The sequence below is a fragment of the Anomaloglossus baeobatrachus genome, chromosome 6 (genome assembly GCF_048569485.1).
Source record: "Anomaloglossus baeobatrachus isolate aAnoBae1 chromosome 6, aAnoBae1.hap1, whole genome shotgun sequence".
Classification (NCBI taxonomy): domain Eukaryota; kingdom Metazoa; phylum Chordata; class Amphibia; order Anura; family Aromobatidae; genus Anomaloglossus; species Anomaloglossus baeobatrachus.
This window is the reverse complement of record NC_134358.1, coordinates 471239292-471263947: the sequence shown is the minus strand read 5'-3', so window position 1 is coordinate 471263947 and position 24656 is coordinate 471239292. Positions and strand designations below refer to the sequence as shown.

At 43.4% G+C, this 24656-nt stretch overlaps 1 protein-coding gene across 1 annotated transcript in view; it reads left to right on the top strand.

Moving 5' to 3' along the window:
- TAX1BP1 (Tax1 binding protein 1) overlaps window positions 1-24656 on the top strand; it is a 124849-nt gene that overhangs the window by 15080 nt on the left and 85113 nt on the right. Inside the window, exons 3-4 of the mRNA XM_075315328.1 lie at window positions 11125-11227; window positions 22285-22472. Coding sequence (XP_075171443.1) covers window positions 11125-11227; window positions 22285-22472 — 291 coding nt within the window. The remainder of the gene's footprint in view (window positions 1-11124; window positions 11228-22284; window positions 22473-24656) is intronic.

The window sequence follows — 24656 nt, the reverse complement described above, 5'->3', positions numbered from 1 at the left end:
TTTGTTGGAGATTCTTAATGGCCAGGTTAAACTTGGCCTGACCATTAAGAATCTCGGGCTTTATACCAGCTGGTAAAACATAGCTGGTATTAACCCCTTATTACCCAGCGTGCCACCTGCCACCAGGGCCACTGGAAGAGTTGGATACAGCGCCTGAAGATGGCGCTTCTATGAAAGCGCCATTTTCTGGGGCAGCTGTGGACTGCAATTCGCAGTGGGGGGCCCAGAAAGTTTGGGCACCCTGCACTGTGGATTCCAATCCCCAGCTGCCTAGTTGTACCTGGCTGGACTCAAAAATTTGGTGAAGCCCACATCATTTTTTTTTTTTTTTTTTAATTATTTCATGAAATTCATGAAAAAAAAGGGCTTCTCTATATTTTTGGTTCCCAGCCGGGTACAACTAGGCAGCTGGGGGTTGGGGGCAGCCCGTAGCTGCCTGCTGTACCTGGCTAGCATACAAAAATATGGCGAAGCCCACGTCATTTTCTTAAAAACGTTTTCAGGGAAAAACCTTTATAAAAAAAAAAAATGCTTCCCTGCATTTCTATTGCCAGTGAAAGTAACACCAAGCAGCGGGGGCTAGCAGCCAGTAGCTGCTTTGGTTACCCTTAGCAATAGAAAATGCAGCGGGAGCCCACAAACAATGATTTTTTTGTTTTTTTATTTTTAATGAATTTTGTTTTAAAAAAAAAAATCGGCATGGGCTTCGCCCATCGAGCACCAGAGCATTTTACTTCTCATTCATCCCAAGTAATCAGATGACTCCAGTGTCGGCCGATTACTTGTTCTGTGTCCCCCTGCATCCATCGCAGCGTGTACGGGCTGTGAGGTGAGCGGAGTGGAGACAGTGACATGCTCTGCTCTGACACATAGTGTGCTGCATGTCACTATCTTTCTCCACTCTGGTACTTGTTGTGCAGGTGACCGGATGCTACATGTCACTAACTGTCTCCACTCTGGGACTTGTTGTGCAGGTGAGAGTGTATACAGTTGGTACTATGCAGCAGAAATCACAGAGTGGGGCAGTTAGTGACATGTATCATCCGGTCACCTGCACAACAAGTCCCAGAGTGGATACAGTGACATGCAGCACACTATGTGTCAGAGCAGAGCATGTCACCAACTTGCTCTGCTCTGTCACCTGCGGTGCTGCATGTCACGTTTTTGCCGCGATTTGGTGCCTTTTTTGCTGCGTTTTTGCTCACTGCGTTTTTAATCAGTGCACAATGCCATTAAAGATTGTTGATGAAAAAAAAAAAAAGGTCTGATGTCATTTCCTTATTCAAAATGTTCATTGTATGCAGGAGAGCAGACAGCAGCTGCAGAACTACAAGGCTCAGCATCCTCCATTCACTAGTGTATGCAGGAGAGCAGACAGCAGCTGCAGAACTACAAGGCTCAGCATCCTCCATCCAGGACTGTATGCAGTTTTTTACCCAAAAAGAAAAAAAAAAATGACATGGGCTTCGCCATATTTTTGTATGCTAGCCGGGTACAGCAGGCAGGTACGGGCTGCCCCCAACCCCCAGCTGCCTATTTGTACCCGGCTGGGAACCAAAAATATAGAGAAGCCCTTTTTTTTTTTTTAATTATTTCATGAATTTCATGAAATAATTTAAAAAAAAAATGACGTGAGCTTCGCCTAATTTTAGTGTCCAGCCGGGTACAACTAGGCAGCTGGGGATTGGAATCCACAGTGAAGGGTGCCCAAGCTTTCTGGGCACCCCCACTGCGAATTGCAGTCCGCAGCCACCCCAGAAAATGGCGCTTTCATAGAAGCGCCATCTTCTGGAGCTGTATCCAACTCTTCCAGCTGCCCTGATGCCGGGTGGCTAGCTAGGTAATAATGGAGTTAGGGCTAGCTGTATATTATCAGCTAGCCCTAAGCCCGAAATTCATGGTGTCACGCCAATATTAGACATGGCCACCATGAATTTCTAGTAATGATAAAAAAAAAAAACACCACACAGAAATTTTTTTTTATTAGAAATAAAACACAGCACAATTAGTGACTCAATCTTTATTGAAATAAACCCCCCTCCGCAGTAATCCTGGGTCAGGGTCCCGCGCCGTCCAATCAGGATCCAATATCATCTGATCGGTTTGCTGGAAGGCAAAGCGATCAGATGATGTGTCAGGTTAAACTACGTGAATCACATCATACATCAGCTGATTGTATAAAAGCCGATTATACAATCAGCTGATGCATCGGTGCAAAAAAAAAAAAAAAAAAAAAATACTCACGTCTGTGATGATTACCTGCAGCGCCTGGAGCGGAGTCTGATCCTGGCCCATCACTGCAGGAGCTGCCGGTAATCAGCTGATGAAGTCTCCTGACGGCAGGATCAGCTGATAGCCGGCCGGGCGCGAAAAAGCCGGCGAGACTACGATCAGCTGATGCGTCAGGTGACTGCATCAGGTGATCCACGGCCAGGTCCTGCAAGCTTCGTACGTGCCCCGGGGAGACTGCACACAGCCAGAGCGGCGGTACCGGGACAGGGGCTGGAAGCAGGCATGGCACCGGGACCCTGCAGACAGGTGAGTATGACATACACACACACACACACACACACACACACACACACACACACACACACACACACACACACACACACACACACACACAGTATATATACACACACACACTGTATATACGCACACACACACACTGTATATACGCGCACACACACACTGTATATACGCGCACACACACACTGTATATACGCACACACACACTGTATATACGCACACACACTGTATATACGCACACACACTGTATATACACACACACTGTATATACGCGCACACACACTTTCTTCCCCTGGCTGTGCAGAGCTGCTGCTGTCTCTGTATGATTGATCTCAGTGCATCCACAGGGAAGACGCAGGGAGGAGGGTTTGGTCGGAGAGCAGAGTGGGTGTATTAGACACAATGGGTGTGTTAGATAAGCTAGACACCGCCCTAGAGCCACAAAGAATTCTGGGACTTGTAGGAACTGAACACAGGAAGTCAGAGGAGAGATTAACCCCATCAGAGCTGGAGCCAGCAATGACCGTGTGCTGCTAGTGCACACTAAAAGGTAATTTTGCTGAAAAAACATAATAATGTGTTGAGGGGCACATATTAGCAAGATTTATCAGAAAAAAAAAAAATCAGTTTTGGTAACTGGACAACTTCTTTAAGGATAACAAAGTCAATGGAGTGGCCATCACAAAGCCCTGATCTCAATCCTTTTGAAAATTTATGGGCAAAGCCGAAAAGGTTTGGTGTGAGCAAGGCGACCTACAAACATGGCTCAGTTACACAAGTTCTGTCAGGAGGAATGGGCCAAAATTCCTAACAACTACTGTGAGAAGCTTGTGGAAGAATATCCAAAACTTTGGACCCAAGTCATACAGTTTAAGGGCAATGGTACCAAATACTAATGAAATGTATGTAAACTTTTGAGTTTGCAGAAAGTAATAAAAATGCCTTAAAATATTCTCCCTCTCGTTATTTTGGCATTTGGCAAATATAAATAATTTCGGTTCTTAATTGGCCTTAAACTGGAAAGATTTATTCTGATTTCATGTCAGTGTGGGAAAAAATATGTAGATGTGTCTTTATAGAGTGTATGTAAACGTCTGGTTTCAACTGTGTGTGTATGTATGTATGTATGTATGTATGTATGTATGTATGTATGTATGTATGTATGTATGTATGTGTATATATATATATATATATATATATATATATATATATATATATATATATATATATATATATATATATATATATATTAGTGTATGTATTTACCGTATTTTTCGCTTTATAAGACGTACCTGATTATAAGACGCACCCCCAAATTTGGTGAAGGAAAAGAGAATTTTTATTTTTTTTATATTAAATGGGGTCCATCTTATAATGCCAGTGTCCCTCTAACAAATCATATAGGGTATATGTCCCTCATAGCCCCCCATCCTAAAATTAGCCCCCCTCAATCTGGATATGGCCCCCTTATATTGAATATAGCCCCCTTGTGATGGCACATATTACCCTGTGCTGCCCATGGCCCCTATAGATCGCACAAGTCCCCCTGTGTTAGATATCGCCCCCAGGCTGCTGCCTATAGTAAAATAAAAGACTTTCCTTACCTCCTCCAGCGTGTATCCCTCCTGTCTGGCTCCGTGCTTCTCTTCTTCCACTTTCTGGTTCTCGGCCGGTCATGTGATCGGCACAGCAGACTGAGATCTCTGCGTGCCTGATCACAGTGGAAGCAGGGACACGGGGAGAAACGCTGGAGGGGGTAAGTAAAGTTTTTTTTTTTTTGTTTTTTTTTTGTTTTTTTATTTTAGGATAAGCAGCAGCATGGGGGCCATATCTAACACAGGGGGGCAGGTGTGATCACAGGGGGGCGCAGAGACATATAATATCCACTGCTCCCCCAGCCCGTCACTGCGGTGCGATTTCAGCACCACCGGAGATGGACAGCGGCTGTGCATATTATGAGCGGGACCAGGAGATCAAACGCTGCCGCCGCAGCGATCACCTGCCCCCAGAAGCGCCCCCACCTCCCCTGAACCTTGCAGTGTGTATGTGTGTATATGTATAATATAAATATATATATCAACCCCCCCCCCTGTATATTCGGCTTATAAGACGCACCCCCTACTTTCCCTCAAAATTTGGGGGAACAAAAGTGCGTCTTATAAAGCGAAAAATACGGTATGTATGTATGTTATTTATTTATTTAGGGTACTATATTTGTTATTGTCCATCTCATCAATTTAACTCTGCCACCTGAGCTTCAGAATAGGCTGTTTTCTAGGGATCAGTTTTCAGCAGTCTTCTCATTATGGTCAGGATTACAATGAATGCTAACACCTATATATCGGTGGCACAGGGACCATTGACAGTAGACCCAGCTTTCTATAGCAATGACCTCTGCTCGGAGCATTCTCCTATAGAAGCCAATGAGTCTGAACCTGTCTATTGTCCATGTGGCTGTGGAATATCTCTACATACAGTTTAGAGGCATAAATTCTATAGGGAAAAAAAAACAAAGAAAATTGTGTGGTTAATATCTGGTTTTAGTGAGCAAGGACAATGCAAGTGATGCATTCCTGGAGGAAAGTGATCCCTCTGCCGTGTGACTCCCGTAGAGATGCGTATCACGCTTGCGGTGTGGCACTGTCTGTAGTTTTATAATCGCTGTAATATTTTACCTTATTAAACATTATAGGTTTGGCGATCTGGTTCTTGTGTAGGGTTTCCCATGCCAGACCGGCAGCTTGGTTTATTGTCATTCTTTTTTTCATTGGTAGCAGTTCTGCCAAAGAAAGGAGGTATGTGTTCATTTAGCTGGGAGATAGCCCGAGGGGAGCAATAAATTACAGGAAGAAAGGCTACTGTTAGCTTGTACTGTAAGGCAAATGAGTTGTATGGCTGGAAATATCTTGTAATTAGCATTACGCAGCGCTGCGTGGTTTTTTCCAATATTAATTAAAATGGTTGAAACCTGGAAAAAGTTGCCCCCATCTCGGCGAGCCTTGTTATTTCTGTACCTTTACCTTCAGTAAACTAATCTTTTATTAAATGAAAGGGGTAACGTTGGCCCAACCTTTCTTGGCCAGTGTCAGAAGAGCATTTTACTGTTACATTTGTGCCCATATTACAAAAGCAAATCCTGGCTCTACCCTGCGTCTCTAGATCCAAACTGACATCTGCATAAAGCGTTTTGGGAATTGGAGAGCAAAGTGTCTCCTGCAAATTTCAGAGCTTCTACACTAATAAATGTAGAGAGCCACTTATGCCCACATGGTTCATCAAGGACCGTGGTACACAATGAGGCACAGTTCTCAAGGTAGATGTGGATCCAAGTGCTGAGACCCGAAATAATCTGACTTTATGCCACATCAAGTGGATACTGTATACCCTGGTCTGGCGTTGGAAGGGGACAAACTGGGAAATTGCCCAGGGCCTCCACCCCCCTTTAGAGGCTCCCAGCTTTTACAGCGGAAACTACATTGATAATAGCAGTTCTGCGTTACTAATTTAGTTTCCCATGTTGAGTCCACCAGGACCTTTGGTGACATCACATACATGTGATCCCTGTATTCTTCTCTCAGCATAGCCTTTAGCCTATCTTTAACAACTTTCTTTCTCTAAGCTACTTGAGTTAAAATTTCAACATCAGGGGTTCAATATATGCAGTGTGTCCACCCATATCCTGCCCACCGCCATTACCTTGAGAACGGTGGCAGCTATAGGCATAGAAGTGGTGTCTAGGTATAGCAATGTAGCCATGCACTATGCAATGAAACCACCTATAGCGCCACCTGGTGGGAAACAACTGCTAGCATTTTCATCTCGAAAACGGAGAGAGATAGAGAAAAAAGTGAATTACAAAGTTGTAGGGCATCATCAATTTAATACGAATCGACACCTTGCATACAGAAATGCTATGATTAGAACGTGTAAAACTCACAAGGCTGTGGACGTGAAGCAATACCTCATGGAGACCTTCCTACAAGTCATTGGGTATGGTGGCTCCGTGGAGTGGCCTCCACACTCACCTGACCTGACTCCATTGGACTTCTTTCTGTGAGGTCACATCAAACATCAGGTGTGTGCGACCCCTCCACCAACATTGCAGGACCTACGTCGACATATCACAGATGCTTGTGGAAATGTGGCACCCACCACATTGCACAACGTGCAGCAAGATACAGTATGCTGTGCAGAGTCCAGATGTGCATTGCAGCTGACGGTGGCCACTTTGAGCATCAAAGTTAAATGAGTGCCATATGCGTGACCAGCATTCAATGTTTTTGGGGGGGGCATGTGTTTCATATCATAGCATTTCTGTATGCAAGGTGTTGATTCATATTGAATTGATGCTGCCCTACAATTTTTTAATTCACTTTTTTTTTCTCTCTCGTTCCGTTTCCGAGATAAAAATGCTAACTCCGTTGTTTTCTACCAGGTGGCGCTATAGGTGGTTTCATTGCGTAGCACATGGCTACTTTACTATACCTAGACACCACTTCTATGCCTATAGCTGCCGCCGTTCTCAAGTTAATGGCGGTGGACACATTGTATATTTGTAAACTTTAAAGGGGTTGTCCATTGCTCGGACAATAGCTAAAATACTATATTCTCCAGTGTAAAAAATAAAATTAGCAAATACCTGCCCCCTGCTGCCTCAACAATGTCCGCTCTGGGTCTCCCAGGGCTCACGTGACATTGGCTGCAGTGCTCACATGGAATAATAATGTGCAGCCGCTGATGGGCTTTTTTGCTCAGGCTTCTGTAGGACAAACCTCAGATGTCTGAAGGAACTGTCAGCAGTGCAGCCAACTGGAGGTGGAAGTAGCTGCTGCAGCGGTCTGATGGGCGTGACTGGTCTTGATCCAGCGCCTCCTCTGTTTGCGATTGCCATTCTCTTTTCATGCTTCATGTGGATGACACGTCCTACGTCATCCACACAAAGTTCTCCACTGAGCTCCTTCACATGTGTACTTATCTGTGCCCTACTGCGGGCAGAGCAAAGTACTGTAATGCGCAGGTTCAGGGAAAGGACCGCAGCATCTAAGCAGTTAAACTGCTGTTGACAAGTGTGACAGCAGCATTCAAAGGAGTATGTTGGAAATGGGTGGAGGGAGGTGTCCTCATCAGCATTCCTTGCCCCACTCCCTACCCCAACAATGCAATTTCAAGCTGCCAATGTCAGTGAGACCTAGTGTCTTACAATACATTGCAGCATTAGTTTTGCAGTTTGTTCTAGAAGTTATCACAAGGTCAAGTTCCCAAGGCGAATTGCTAAAGAAAAAAAGAACCAATGAAAAATGTTTGAAAACATAAATGATATAAAAGTTTACCACCCCCGCCACCTTTATCCTGGACTCATACTAATGTCTAAAATTAAAAATAAGAATGCGTAATGTTGGTAATGCTTTTATTATTCTTCATATCTTGAATGGTCTTAAAAAGGAACATAGGATGGGGAAGCTTGCAGTTTTCACACTGGGCACTGTGGCTATTCCAGAGTCATCCTGCCGATTTGATAAAAATGCACATGAACATTACCAGCAATAGACTCAAACCCCACCTTTTTGTTTTGAAGCATCTAATGCGCGTGTCAAAGGGTGATAGTGAGGGGAGAGGAGCAGGGGGAGCTGTGATGTCGCATATTGTGAATGGTGGCTCCTGTGTTGTCAGCTGAGTGTAGACATAGCGTCTTTGATTGCTTACCTCCTTGTGATGATAATGATACATTAAAGGAAGTCTAAAATAGCTGCAGCGGCAAATAGGAAAGTTGAAAAATGACGTGTGTTCTTCTTTTTTTTTTTTTCCTTTTCTTTTCTTCAACCCCTTCACCTCAATGCTAGTCCAATTATAGCAATACTGTGTGTGTGTGTGTGTGTGTGTGTGTGTGTGTGTGTGTGTGTGTGTGTGTGTGTAACAAACAGTGACGTGTCGCAATTTCCAGAGGCTCATAACATTCAAGCTGACTGGTTTATTGATGTCAGTTTGGGGTACACATCTCACACATGTGGGTGGAGAGCTCATCGGTTGGCCAGTGTCCACACGTGGGGGGAGAGCTCATCGGTTGGCCAGTGTCCACACGTGGGGGGAGAGCTCATCGGTTGGCCAGTGTCCACACGTGGGGGGAGAGCTCATCGGTTGGCCAGTGTCCATACGTTATCCCCAGCACTGCAGTCCGGTGTTCTGTTGGACCAAAAAGCATGGACGGCACAACTTTTTTTTCTTTTGTCTGGTAAAAAAAAAAACAAACTAAAAGCAACTGAATCCTACTTGTTGTGTTTTTTTTTTTTTTTTCTTTTTTTTTCCCCCCTTTACATTGAAGTCTATGAGAAACACATCATATTGGACGGGCATCTGTTAAAAGATCTATTTTTAAGCACTAGCCATGACCGGAACACTCCGCAGCCTCTAGTTAGAAGCAGATTAATTATAAACTGAACAAAAAATAGATGCAAAATGGAAACCAAATGGTGCAACTGCTTTTGCTCCGTCTGTAACGCATTTGTTTATGCCTGATTCTGACATAGTGACCACTGAACACGTGAACGCAGCGTTACTGGATCACATGACATTGGCAGCACAGATCAGATGCCATAAGTGACACACTAAGGCTAGGTTCACACACTGCGTTTTTTTTACGCTGCGTTTTTGTCGAAAAAAACGCACCCGCGGCAAAAAAACGCAGGTGCGTTTTACCGCGATTTAGTGCGTTTTTTGCTGCGTTTTTGCTCACTGCGGTTTTATGCGTTTATTATCAGTGAACAATGCCATTAAAGATTGTTGAAGAAAAAAAAGTCTGATGTAATTTCCTTCTTCAATATGTTCTTCATTCTCCACCAGTGTATGCAGGAGAGCAGACAGCTACAGAACTAAAAGGCTCAGCATGCTCCATCCAGGACTGTATGCTGGAGGGAGAGGCAGGGCGAGCAGAACTACAAGGCTCAGCATCCTCCATCCAGGACTGTATGCAGGAGTGTTTTGCCCCCCCCAAAAAAATGACGTGGGCTTTGCCATATTTTTGTATGCTAGCCAGGTACAGCAGGCACCTACGGGCTGCTCCCAACCCCCAGCTGCCTATTTGTACCCGGCTGGGAGCCAAAAATATAGGGAAGCCCTTTTTTTTTTTTTTAATTTATTTCATGAATTTCATGAAATAATTTAAAAAAAAAAAAAATGACGTGGGCTTCGCCCAATTTTTGAGTCCAGCCAGGTACAACTAGGCAGCTGGGGATTGGAATCCGCAGTGCAGGGTGCCCAGAAAGCTTTCTGGGCACCCCCTGCTGCGAATTGCAGTCCGCAGCCACCCCAGAAAATGGCGCTTTCATAGAGGCGCCATCTTCTGGCGAGGTATCCAACTCTTCCAGCTAGTAACGATAAAATAAAACACAACACAATTAGTGACTCCATCTTTATTGAAATAAAGAACCCCCCTCCGCAGTAATCATGGGTCAAGGGTCCCTCGCCGTCCAATCCAGATCCAATATCATCTGATCGGTTTGCTGGAAGGCAAAGCGATCAGATGATGTTAGGTTCAAGGATGTGAATCACATGACACAGCAGCTGATTGTATAAAAGCGGTTTTACAATCAGCTTATGCATCAGTGCAAAAAAAAATAAAAAAATACTCACTTATGTGCTGATTACCGGCAGCTCCTGGAGCGGAGTCTGATCCCGTCTGATCGCTGCAGGAGCTGCCGGTAATCAGGGATGAAGTCATCTAACTGCATCAGCTGATAGGTGACGCCGGCCGGGCGCCGGCGTCACCGCGAGACTTACGATCAGCTGACGCGTCAGGTGAACGCATCAGGTGATCCATCGCCAGGTCCTGCAGCTATCGGAGGTGTCCCGGCCGTCTGCACACAGCCGGAGCGGCGGTACCGGGAGAGGAGCTGGGAGCGGACATGGCACCGGGAGTCTGCAGACAGGTGAGCATGACATTTTTTTTTTTTTTTTTTCTACTGTTCACTTTTGATTTCACAGCTGCCTCCATCTCCTGCCCGTACATGGCGCCGCACGGGAGCAGACATGCACAGGACTGGAGGTGGACGCAGCGGTGACTGTACCGGGAGGATTCACGCTTCTGTGTTTACTGACAGAAGGAATACTCTTCCTGTGCATGTCACTTCACTACCCACCCCCTGCGTTTATAGCTGCATTTTTAGTCATAGAAGCGCACTAAAACGCAGCTATATTTGCAATTTGCGTTTTTCATTGCATTTTTGATCATCTCATTGAACTCAATTGGTGGAAAACACAGTGAAAAATGCAAAAATAATTGACATGCTGCGTTTTTTGTGGGCACCACAAAAACGCAGCTAAAAAAAACCGCTATGTGCAGTCAGCAAAAATGAAAACTCATAGACTTTGCTGGGGGAAGCAATGTCACAGCGTTTTCTAAGCAAAAATGCACCCCAAAAACGTAGCGAAAAACACACTGTGTGAACTTACCCTTAGATTTTACTGCCAGATTGCTAGTGTAGCCTGGGGCTTGTAGGTTTTACACTACCAGAGAATTATAAATTAGTAATCATTAAATGTTATTGGATTGTGCCTTTTTTATCTATGTATAAAATTTCCTTTTTTTTTTTTTTATTTTAGGTTGGCTGGAGCACTGCACGAGACTATTACACCTTCTTGTGGTCACCATTGCCTGAAAACTATGTCCCAGATTCAACTCATAACTGTGTGTTGACTTTTCAAGGTAAGCCTGCACCAAACATACTATTGTCTGTCCGTAAAGCAGAGAGGTCATGCTTATCCCTGAGGGCACCGTCCGTTAATTGCTACCTATTACATCTTGGCGGGTGTCACTATTATGGTTGAACTCCGATCTGTTCCGTAATGACATCCTAAATGGTCACTGCACTTTCAGACTTGATCTCATTTAATAGATACTGAAACAAATTTACAATATGCAAATAAATTTATTTAAAAATGAAGTGGTCTATCCCCTATATTTGATACCATAGTCTCGGCCCCTAGGTGTCGTCTTTCTGCTTCTGTTTTACTTGCGGTCTTCTGCCCGTGGTCAGTGGTCATCCATCTCTAGCAGGAGAGACTCCGAGATGGATTACAGAGGTAAAGATGAGTCTTTGTCCCTCTGCTCCTGCTGCTCTCCTGTTTGTGAAAAATCATGCAGACATAACCGAGAGGCCATCTTCAATCCAGGGCAGGCAAGCTATTAGCTAAGCATTCTGGGAAGTGAGAGAGGATGTTTCAGCTCCTATAGTGCTGGCAGATTACTTGTAAAGAGGAAATGACCACTGAAAAGAGTGGATGGCACATTACAGAGCATGAGAACCGGGACACTTTTATGGACATATTGGACAAGATATGTGAATGAAAAACAGTTTTGTGGAGGATGTGGGAAGCAAGACCAAGTTTCTCCACAGCTTTTATGTGGCTGTACACTGGCAAAATTCCATTGAAAAATAACTTTTAATAGTAAAGTCTTATATTTGAAGGATTTCTGCCTCTAAAAGACACAAGTGTCTATTTTTTTTTTATGTTGACATCTGTAAAAAGGCTGTGCAGCTCCTCACTTGTGCCTGACTTCCATCTTTTTGTAACAATTATGTAGATACTCTGGAATTTGATAGCGTGGAATATAATGAAACTGAGACTTGGGATAGGTAATTAGTCTGTATGGGCAAATAAACCGTTTCTGAAACAAAGACAAACAGAAGGCAAATACAAACATTAAATTCAAGTGCAAACAGCACTAATATGTGAAATAATAGCAAGAGTGCGACCAGCACTAATACATGAATGTCCAGAAATAATAGCAAGAGTGCGAGACCAGCACTAATGCGTGAATGTCCAGAAATAATATGCAGGGAAGTGTGCAGCAGACAGATGGTGACCAGTGTACTTCTTAGGCCTGACAAAGTCCTGTACAAGTCCAGCACACAGCCCGTACTGATTGAGTCATGGATTAAGCACACTGATCACTAAAATGAATCTAAGTTTTTACAGACCAAAGAAGTCCAGTAATAATAGAGCACTTGTCCTAGAAGTTTTGAAGGGAGAGAACCACAGCCAGGACCAGGGTAATGCACCATAGACTGGAAGCAGCTGAGCTGTAATGAGGACAGAGCTAACAAGTGGCAGCAGGAAGTCTAGAAGCAAGCCAGAAGTGACTGGAGCCAGCAGCACAAAATACTCAACCACGGAGTACATCCCGGACCGGGACTTATAAGCAGGGCTGACAGGAAGTTCAAGGGCAAGACAAGCCCCAGACTCCATCTTGGACAAGGGCAAGAAGGCACAACACGTTCCATGGAAAACCCTGAAACACTACTCTTTTACTTATTGCCCTGATTTTCCTGGGCTCCTGTATTGCTCAGCCAGTGTAGATGCAGGTGGACGCCGCATAGTCATACTATGAGCACTAATGGGATACTTTGACTTCATTGGTAAGGGGAATGGTAACACCCAGTTGTCAATTTATTCAGGTGTTTCCAGGAGGAATATTACAGGAACAGCACGACAGGGTTCAAAGTAACTTTGCTCCAAAACAATTTCATGGGAACTGTAAGTATTTCCTAACACAAACACTCGGGAGCTGTGACCGGTCCAAGCTACGTTTTATTATGAAGCTGACGTACGTTTTATTTGGTTATTTTGCTTCCAAACATTCCTAGTTTAGTGTGTAGAAGCCCAGTACACACAGTACAAATGTTTCCTTTCCCCCGTGATGTGTTTTCTGCCTTTTGTCTGTTCTCGGTCTGGACTTGGCTCGGGATGCCGGGTTTCCCTGGGTAATTCACCTGTTTGGTGAGCAGATCAGTAAAGTCCTGTGCTGCTTTCCAATAGCAGCTGGGTGTTTCCACCTGTATAAACTAGAAGAGAGGCCATAAACTAGGGCTTGGATGGATACACCGCGCACTCCATTGTGTCACCTGCATAAAAAGCTGGATTTTATGAAGCTTTCTGTAAAATGTCCATGTGAGACTTGAGCGAGCCAAGTTCTGAATGCATGCTTTTACTGTCGAGCACTAAAACGGTAGCAGTCTGTAGATCTACAACGTGCAGCTGACCCGTGGTGCCGAACAGTTTGCAGACGTCCTAGGTTCTCATAACTTGATGCATAGAATAGTTATACGTGTTAGTCTCAGTGAGGTGGATGAAATGCATATTGTAAGGTATATCCCTTATCCCTGGGTACAGTTTGGTACTCAAAGGCGTCCTTCACTCACTCTCCCCAGGTCCAGCACAGTGTTTCCCCACTGCTCCCGGTGTCAGTTAATGGCTGCAACCCTGAGCACTGGGAGCAGTGGTGGAGCAAGAGAGGTCAGAATTTGGCTCACTGACTTGACTGCACTGGTTAGCATTTAGCCTAACAATTGACTTACTGGGGACAGCCACTTAGAGGGGTTTTCATGATAACAAAGTTTGTTTTAAAGTTTATTTTAATCAATAGATTTTGAAATAATTTCCACAATTGGATGTGCTTAAAAAAAAGTTCATGTGCTAAATCTTATATATGTACTGTTATTGGTTGCAGTCAGACACGCCCCCAGCCTGTGACAGCATCTGCCTGCTGTCATAGGCTACACTCACAGCCAGCGGTCGTTCTCTATGGCTGCTGGCTTCGAGATGTAGCAGAGCTGGATGCGTTGTCGTGAGACCTCGTGTGGATTACAGCGGACCTGCAGGGTGTTGGTTAATAAAGTAGTGAAAGAGGGTGTGTTTTGTACTTAATTCCAAATAAAGGATTTTTCTCTGTTCTTATTTACTTTCATGTACAGGTTAATGATGCAGGTATCTGACGCCTGTGCCATCACTAACCTAGGGCTTAGTAGCAGCTGTGTGCTGTTATTAACCCCTACTATTACCCCCGCACCAGGGCAATTCTGGAAGAGCCAGTAAAGCACCGGGATTGTCACATCTAATGGATGCGGCAATACTGGGCGGCTGCAGGCTGAGAATACCAGCCCCCAGCTGGCTTTATCTTGGCTGAGTATCAAAATTATGAGCTGACCGTTTTTGTTTTTTTTTTTTTTTTTTACTTAAATAAAAAAAAAAAAAGCCGCATGCGGTTTCTATTAGACTGGAGTCACACTTGCGAGGGACTTCCATGAGTCTGACATCGAATCACCGGCACAGCCGCGCAAACTTCGACAGGAGTGTGCATGTGTTTCCAGGTACATGTACGCTCATGTTCAGAGAGTGCAGGCTGTGCTGGCTGATGTCATGCCATACTTGTATGAGTCTGATATCGCATAACCGGCACAGCTGCACACTCTGACAGGAGCATCCCTGTGTTTCTGTCTACATGCACGCTCACCATATGGACCCGCAGACACTTGCACTGCTTTCCCCGTCCACCGGCCGTCCTAGCGCCAGTGATTGGTTGCAGTCAGCTGACACGCTGCCACTCAGGGTGGGGGTGCAATAACACGCGCCAGTGGGCTGGCAAAATAGTGAATATTGAAATGTCTGCTCCGGAAGGGAAAAGTGTTTTTAATCTCCGGATTCTGGTCCCCCTTGACTTTTTTTTTTTTTTTTTTTTTTATATGGGCGCTTGATTCTGGAGCGGATCGGGATTTTTTTTTTTTTTTAAGGGAGTAGTGATCCACCGGTCCTGTTTTTTTGCGAGTCCGAGCAGCTCTAGTTTTGAGTAACTGGTAGAGGTTTTAGGATGTAGAACCCCTCTGATTTTCAGGGTGTTTCATTGCCCATCAGTAAACATACCATTACATTATAAATGTAAGGCTCTGATCACATTTGGGGCCTAAATAGAAAACATGTCTCCTGATGTGTATATCTGATGGAAGGCTGCGATGCTTCTAATTGTATAGGCATAAAGAGTGATACATGACTAATAACCACATTGTAAAAAAAAAACCAAACCCCTACACAGCACAGTAGAAGATATTTTGCTGTATACTTTTTATGAAACAGCATAGGGTATTACACTTTTCTAGTTACCAGCTTGACAGGTCAGTAGAATTCTCTTTTGGCTCCATTGTGTAAATGCAGCTGAGGCAGATGCCTCAAACCTGATATGGGCAGGGTCTACCTCATTTTAGATCGACATCAATATATTAGCCATTTAATCTATGGGGATTTGTCAGAGATGACATTTTCCACCCCAAGTAGAAACTTTACCCCTTAGATCCCCTGTCACAAGCTAAATCGGTTCACCTGCTTGGAGTTTCTAATTTGGCCTTTTATCCGAAATCCTGTGGCAAGGATCTTTAAAGTGAATCTGTGAGACCCCCTATGCACCCAGAACCAAGAGCCGTTCCCTGCCAAACAGTCCCTGTATCTAGTAGCATAGATAAGGAGATCTTTAGAAAAAGTATTTCTAAAGATCTTTTATGATATGCTAATGAGGCCAGTGACTAGTCACAAGAGCATTAGTTCCTGCACTCATTCCGCTCTCTTAGTATGTTAGTACGCCCACAGGGGAGTGTTACATGCTAATCAGTGCAACATCATCAGTGGTGACGCACGTACCTTTGTCCACTGCCCCACTGATGAGAAGTCCTAGCACTTCTGATCATGCGTACTAGACCTCTTTGAAGTTGGGGCGTGTACACGCGGCTTCATACTGCACGTGACCGGAAGTGTCAGGACTTCTGATCAGCGGTGACAGCTGACACAAGTATGCGCGTCACCGCTGATGATGAAGCACTGATTAGCATGTACCATTCCCCTGTGGGTGTACTACCATGCTAAGAGGGCGGAATGAGCGCATGAACGAACATCCTTGTGACTAGTCATTTGCATATCCTAAAGGATCTTTTTAAATACTTTTTCTAAAGATCTCTTTATCTATACTAGTGTATACAGGGACAGTTAGGCAGGGATTAGCAATATACACCCAGAACTGCTCGTGGTTCTGGGTGTATATTGCATCTGACAGGTTCCCTTTAAAGATGCAGATTTTCAGTTTTTTTGGATTATTATCTCCATTAGGTGACACTAGTGTCCCTGTTCTCCTATTCTATGAAGAGGCTATTTACATTGTAGAGACACTTGACATGGTCTCTTACACATTTTAGCATGTGTTACCAGTCCGTCCTACTATCTCTGAACCTTTCTGAATGAAATGAGGGCCCAGCTGCATTTCTGAATAATATCTGACTTGAACTGACAAGGTGCACCAGTCCCTCTGAAGCACATGGCCAGCGATTGTGATCCTGTGAATGTGGTGTTTTCTGAAATGCAGCAGGCGTAATGCTCACATTCCCAAACCTGATCCGCTGTTGAAAGAAAAACTGCAGTTTGTGTGTTTTGAATAGCTGCAGCGTAAGTGTCCGGCTCCGCGGGTTTACGCAGAACGCTTGTGATGTAAAAACGTCCAAGTACGCAGCAAGCAAAATGTGCTAAAGAGCTTTACCACGATCCAGGATAAACATTTGTGTTACTACAATCCAAAGTACCTGGCTCCTCCAACACTGATGTTATTTCATCTTGTAGCAATCCGTCTTTGTACCGGCCGCTCCAGGATTCGGTTATACACTCTGCGTACACAGACTTCTTCCGGATGCTCTTACTAAATCTTAAGAAGCCTCTTTTATATATGTATTTTTTTTTTTTTATTTTTTTTTTTTTTGCAGAATGTTAGGTAATGTTGCTTACTCGGAAATTGCTTTCTAAGTAAAATAATGTTGTAAATTCGCAGACGTGGAAAGTTATTTGGAAAGTGTTCCTGTCCGTCTGTTCTGTGTTTTGTTTGCTAAGTATATTCTAAAGGGGTTCTCCTGGTTTTACCATGTGAGCAGACATTGTACTCAGGTCAACTGCCACCAAACCAGTCTGATTTATGTTGGTCATGATGCCATGTTAGACTAGCATGGGCAAAAAAAGGATAGGCACTTACACCCTGCTTGGGGGCAGCCAAGCTGCAATATGGTGGGTGTCACAGGTTTTTCTTTTTAAATCTGTTATTGTGACGTTGCCCAATTGGACATCATCTTGAGATGCAAGCTGGGTTGTAGAGTGGCCTCAGCAACTGACGCCCAGTATACATCATCGTAAACCCTACTAAGGGTAAGGACACACTGCAAGTAAAACGGGCAAGTAAAAAATTAAAACAAAAAAATTGCATTCCATTCAGACCTATGTTACTCTATGGGGCCATTCTTACCTGCAATTTTTTTTTTTTTTCCCTCCGCCCTAGTCGGACCGAGGAAAACTGTCGCAGCATGCTGCGGGTGTAATCGGATCTGTATGCACTCGCACCCATACAAGTCTATGGGTGCAAGTGAAACATCACACTGCACATGGATGACACTGGAGTGCAGTGCGATAATCGCAACAGCTGACAATGGAGGAGATGGGGAGATTAATCCCTCTCCTCCGCAAAGCCCGCCCCGCTCACGCTAATTAAGCACCATACTTGGATCTGGTCCGCCTTTATCAATGGTTGCTGTCTGGCACTGGGAGAGTCAGTTCTGATATAGTCCTGGTAGGTGTAGAGCTTGCTCCACATACTGGGACCTGGGCTGGCCTCTATCCATAATTGCCTCTTTTGCAACATGGAAGCGGCTATATACAGGTTACAGATATGTGTGCTCCATTATGGTTCTGCTTTTAACTTTATCTAGGAGGCCGCATGGCACATGAAATGCATAATATAGGTTAGGACCCCCCTATTGAGATTTGCTGTAACGTTGGCAGAGGTGGCTCAAAGAATTGATCAATTATTTGCTAAAAATCTTCTTTTTTTTTTTTTATTATAGTACAGTTGGAATAAATCTGTCAATTTGCACTTTTTATATGATGCATGCCAATTTCAGATTGTGCTGGCTCCTTTTTCACGCTTGCAGCAGAGCAGGAAACAAAAGTCATTAGCATATCACATCCGATGCTCTCATATCTCGTACCATACGCTCGTGTGGCCCCAGCCTAATTAGAATAGTACTCTTGCACACTATCAATAGCAGGACAACCCCTTTTAAGTATTCCAGTAGTAAGCCATAGAGAAAGTCAGTCTAGTGTGTTGTGTGTGTGTATATAGTGCTTTGATAAAGTATTCATGCCCTGCAAACCTTTGCACATTTTCTCATATCAGACCCACAAACTTACATGTATGTTATTGGGATTTTACATGATCTATATGAACACAGATAGCAAGTATGTATGAAGAGTAAAGGAAACTTATACGGGGTTTTCTAAAAATAATTTTCAGATTTATATTTTTAAAATATGACCTGCATATAAAATAAAATCCTAAGTGACCAATTTCCTCCAGAAGTCACCAAACTAGTAAATTGAGTCCACCTGTGTTAAATTTATTCTCGATATAAAGCCGGCGTTACACGCAGCGACGTATCTAACGATATATCACCGGGGTCACGTATTCCGTGATGCACATCCGGCATCGTTGGCGACGTCGCTGCGTGTGACAGCAAGGAACGACCGCTAACGGTGCAAAATACTCACCTTATCGTCCATCGTTGACACGTCGTTCCTTTTCAAAAAAAAATCGTTGATTGTGGAGGACGCAGGTTGTTCATCGTTCCTGAGGCAGCACATATCGCTACGTGTGACACCTCGGGAATGACGAACTGCAGTTTACCTGTGGCCGCCGGCTATGCGGAAGGAAGGAGGTGGGCGGGATGTTATGTTACGCTCATCTCCGCCCCTCTGCTTCTATTGGGCGGCCGCTTAGTGACGTCGCTGTGACGCCGCATGAATCGCCCCCTTAGAAAGGAGGCGGTTCACCGGCAACAGCGACGTCGCTAGGCAGGTAAGTCCCGTGTGACTGCTCCTAGCGATTTTGTGCGCCACGGGCAGTGACGGGCACAAACGACGAGGGTGGGTGCTTAAACCAGCGATATCGCTGCGTGTAACACCCCCTTAACTACAGCTGCTCTGTGAAGGCATCAGAGGTTTGTTGAAAACATTAGGTATCAAACAGCATTGTGAAAACCAAGGAACATACCAGATAAAAAATTCAAAAAAAAATAGCCCAACCTCTGAACAGTGCTCTGTAAAATATTCAATCATCCAAAAATGGAAGGAATCTAGCACAACTGCAAACCTTCCAAGATATTGTCATCCACCTAAACTGACATCACAAGCAAGGAGAGCACTACATAGAGAGGCAGTCACCCATCGCCACTCTGGTGGAGCTGCAGAAATACACAAATCTGGACTTTGTGGTAGAGTGGCAAGAAGAAAGACATTTTGAAAGCAAGTCCTAACAAATCCCATTTGCAGTTTGCAAGAAGCCATGTAGGGAGCACAGTTAGTATGTGGAAGAACGTGTTTTGGTCAGATGAGTCCAAGGTAGAACGTTTTGAGCCAAATGTAAGCTGTTGTGTGGTGTAAAACACTTGACATCGCCCTGAAAACGCTATCCCACTCCCAAACTTGGTGACAGCATCAGGCTGTGGAGATGCTTTTCTTCAGCAGGAATACAGGGGCTGATCGGCGTTGAAGGGAAGAATGGAGGGAAATAAAGAGCAATGCTGGAGGAAAAACTGTTAGAGGCTGCAAAAGAGTTGACACTGAGTCGTAGGTTCACCTGACACCAGAACGATGACTCTAAACATACTGCCTGAGCTATAATGGAATGGTTTATATGAAAGCATATTCATGTGTGTGAATGGCCCTGTCTAAGTACAGACCTAAATTCCATTGAGAATCTGTGGCGAGACTTGGAAATTGCTGTTCATAGACTGTCTCCATCCAATCTCACTGAGCCAGAGACATTTGGCAAAAAATGGGCAAAAATGTCAGCCTCTAAATGTGAAAAACTGGTAGACACATACTCCAAAAGACTTGCAGTAATAATCGCAGTGAAAGGTGGTCCTACAAATTATTTACTCCGGGGGAGCGGACTAGAAATGCATGTCACAATTTTCAGTTCTATATTTTTAGGATATTTAGAAAAACGTGTATAATTTCTAGTGATTATCGAGCACTACCATGCTTGTACTTGTAACGAACAGTTCGATGATTGAATGGGCGTCACTCAAGTACCCTAGTATTTTGGAAGTGAATGGGGAACAAGAGCATTTTTCTGGAAGATTTCCCGGGCCGATGCAAAACTTTGCATATCTCCAACAACCACCACGCCAGTGTTCTAATGGTACATTATGTTTGCTAAGTGTGTTAGAAGGCTAATGGATGTTTTAGAAATCCCTTGAAAACCCTTGTGCAACTGTTAGCACAGCTGAAAACAGTTTTGCTGATTAGAGAGGCTATAAAACTGACCTTGCTTTGAGCTAGTACAGAATCTGGAGCATTACATTTATTGGTTCCATTAAACTCTCAAAATGACTAGAAAAAGAGAACTTTCATGTGAAACTCGACAGTCTATTCTTGTTCTTTATAGATGAAGGATATTCCATGCGAGAAATTGCTAAGAAACTGAAGATTTTCTACAATGGTGTATACTACTCCCTTCAGAGGAGAGCACAAACAGGCTCTAACCAGAGTAGAAAGAAGTGGGAGGCCCCCTGCACAACTGAGCAACAAGACAAGTACATTAGAGTCTCTAGTTTGAGAAATTGACGCCTCACAGCAGGTCCTCAAATGGCAGCTTCATTAAATAGTACCTGCAAAACGCCAGTGTCAACGTCTACAGTGAAGAGGCAACTCCGGGAAGCAGACCTTCAGGGCAGAGTGGCAAAGAAAAAGCCATATCTGAGACTGGCTAATAAAAGGAAAAGATTAATATGGGCAAAAGAATAGACATTGGACAGAGGAAGATTGGGAAAAAAGTGTTATCGACAGGCGAATCGAAGTTTGGGGGGTTTGGATCACACAGAAGAACATTTGTGAGATACAAAGCTACTGAAAAGATGCTGGAAGAGTGCCTGACGCCATCTGTCAAGCATGGTGGAGGTAATGTGATGGTCCAGCGTTGCTTTGGTGCTGGTAAAGTGAGAGGTTTGAACAATGTAAAAGGGATTTTGAATAAGGAAGGCTATCACTCCATTTTTACAATGCCATGCCATACCCTGGGGACAGCGCTTGATTGGAGCCAATTTCATCCTACAACAGGACAATGACCCAAAGCACACCTCCAAACTATGCATGAACTATTTAGGGAAGAAGCAGGCAGCTGGTATTCTATCTAATGGAGTGGCCAGCCCAGTCACCAGATCTCAACCCTATTAAGCTTTTGTGGGAGCAGCTTGACTGTATGGTGCGCAAAAAGTGCCCATCAAGCCAATCCAACTTATGGGAGGGGGGAAGCATGGGGGGAAATATCTCCAGATTACCTCCGCAAATTAACAGCTAGAATGCCAAAGGTCTGCAAAGATGGAGTTGCTGCAAAGGAGCATTCTGTGACAAAGTGTGAAGGAGAAAATTATTTCAAGTAAAAAAAAAATCATCATTTCTAACCTAGCCAATGTCTGGACTATATTTTCTATTCATTATGCAACTCATTTGATAAATTAAAGTATGATTTTTTTTTTATTTTTTTTTTTTTTTTTTTTTATGGAAAAGACAAAATTGTCTGCGTGACCGAAAACCTTTTGAACTGTATTTTTTTTTTTTTTTTGTCTAAAATACAAAATAAATGTCTAACTTTATGGCTTTTTAGAGATCAGTTCATCAACTTAACTGTTCACAATAACAGTAATTTTGACCAAGGGTGCCCAAACTTTTGCATGCCTGTGTGTGTGTTTGTGCATGGAGGTATGTGTAAAATAGTAAATATTATTTAGAGTTATTTTAATTTGACCTCAGGAACTGACTTTGGTTCACTTTGATGCTACTTTCGGCATGGTTTTGTAGCACAGATGACTTTTTGGTCTTAAAGGCCATTTTACTTTGTCTCTTTAGGGTACTATCTTCCTAACGATGACGGGGAATTTTACCAATTCTGCTATGTGACCCATAAAGGAGAGATACGTGGAGCAAGCACCCCATTCCAGTTTCGTACCTCATCGCCTGTAGATGAGCTATTAACAATGGAAGATGAAGGTCATTCGGACATGTTGGTGGTGACCACCAAGGCTGGTCTACTGGAGGTATGTTTAATATATGTATACACTGACATATGCAAAGTGTTGGATTTGCAATTGTGCGTAGATAAAATTAGATATTTTACAGCCATCAGGACAGCATTTTCCATAGGATAATTTATATCCTATTTGTTTATTAACCAATCCTTTCTGTTGATAAAATCTTTGTAACGTTTGGTAGTAAAGCTTTTGTGATATGCTGCCATATTCAGAAATGACAGATCACAAATTTAATGGTCATTGTTAATTAATTCAAATTTGTATGAATCAATAGTACAAGCAATAAGAAACTTGGTAATATGTTTCACAGAAATATGGTTCTTTCTTTCTTCAGATATAAGTAACTTTCTTCCCTCCACCTCCTGTTCACTGTGAAAAACTTCTAAACAGGCATCTGTAATCTACCTGAGCTGATTGTCTGTGTATAGGGGGCAAGGAGGGGACGTGCAGAGCTAAACAGACCTTCCTTCTGCTTTGTTTCTCACTCCAGTGCTGGATGCGCATCTACACTGCTCAGTACTGCTGTATAGGATCTTCCATGCTGATTGTGGTTTTCAGCATATGCTACATAGAGATAGAGCTGTGCAATTGTATATGGGGGAAACATCATAACTGCAAGTTTCCTACACTAGCACTGAAAATTAGTAGATAGTCTGTGAAGGGAAAAACTGGTGACAAGTATAGGATAAGTCATATAATGACCTGAAATAGTGCTTTTCCCTCATATACTCGCTTACTGACTTTTATATGAAATGCCAGCTTCTTGTGTTTGGAGCAGGCTCTGGAGCTGAGCCCGCACAATACTGAGCAAATGCTGGCTGTGTTACACAGTCAGCATCATCCTGTAGCCGCTGTGATTAGAGCCGAGCTATGATTGCTGCTTTTAACCCCTTAAATACAGCTCTCCGTCTCTGACAGCCGCATTAAAAGGTAGCTGTACCGGCTGCGCGCCATTGCATGCACCTGTAGCACTCACTCTGCCACATGATGGTGAGTTGCCATCATAGCCAGAAGTCTGCTGAAAACCTAGCCAAATGTCAGCACACTTGGAATTTTATTTCTATTTTTAACTATATTGTATGATAATTGGAACTGTCAGTCAAAATGAAATGTCATTTGAAAGTACAACTTATTCTGTAAAACCTCAGCCGTCATATACTGGATCTTAACATGCATATTTAGTAATGTTGAGAAAAAAACACAACTGTGCAAAAAAAAAAAAACCCCAAAAAAATGGTAAACATAACAATATATAAATAATTTTCTAATATATATAAAAATCCCCCCCACCCCCAGCAGGCGATACCGTCCAATGGATTCAGTGACGTTTCATGTACACCAGGGTGGTGTATATATGGGAAAACCCGGCCTTGTGACAGCGCTGTACATGAAATGTAAATCTGTGTTTGTGGTTGTTTTAGATGCATATTTATGTAGCACAAAATCTTCTGACATCCAAGTTACCGCAATCCAAGAAACTACTCCCAGCACCTCTTGCTCCCTTCCTTCATCCCATCATTGCACGACATGTCTCTTAAATGGCCTTCAAGAACTAGCCAGTGGCTTAGTATAGACTCTAAATCCAAAACCCAAATAATTAGGCATTTTTTTTCTATTTTATTACCGTTCTATAATTGCTGTTTATGGAACAAAACTAGAAACTGCTCGTCTGGGATATGCATTAAAGCAAAGTCCTGTTTCACCTTTAAGGGAGCATGGGTCCTATGCTTCCTTCTTGTGTTTCATAGAAACGAAACACTGATCGTGCCCATCTGATTTCAGCATCTCAGCATTGCTTATCTTGAGATTGTAGATTAAGCTGCTTTTGACGCTTCGCTTTTGTCATATTTGTAAGAAGAAACGGTTCAGTGTACCATGCTATTTTTATTGTAAAAGTGTTCTATTATATATAATGGTCGGCTCGATCATGGGCAATGGTCTGTACCGGTGTGATGGGTGATCCTATCGTTCTAATGTAACAGGTGCAGACTGAATATGAAACATAGTAACAAAAAGGAGTCAGTTGCACACTGCAGTGCTTAGATATCTGGGACAATGCATATGGGAATATAGACATGCATTACTGCTATGAAAAAACATGTTAAAAATTGATACTTTGCACACACAAATGGCCCAATTTTATGTGAGCCCAACAGCTCACTGGCTGTTGGGCTCACATAAAACCTGGCC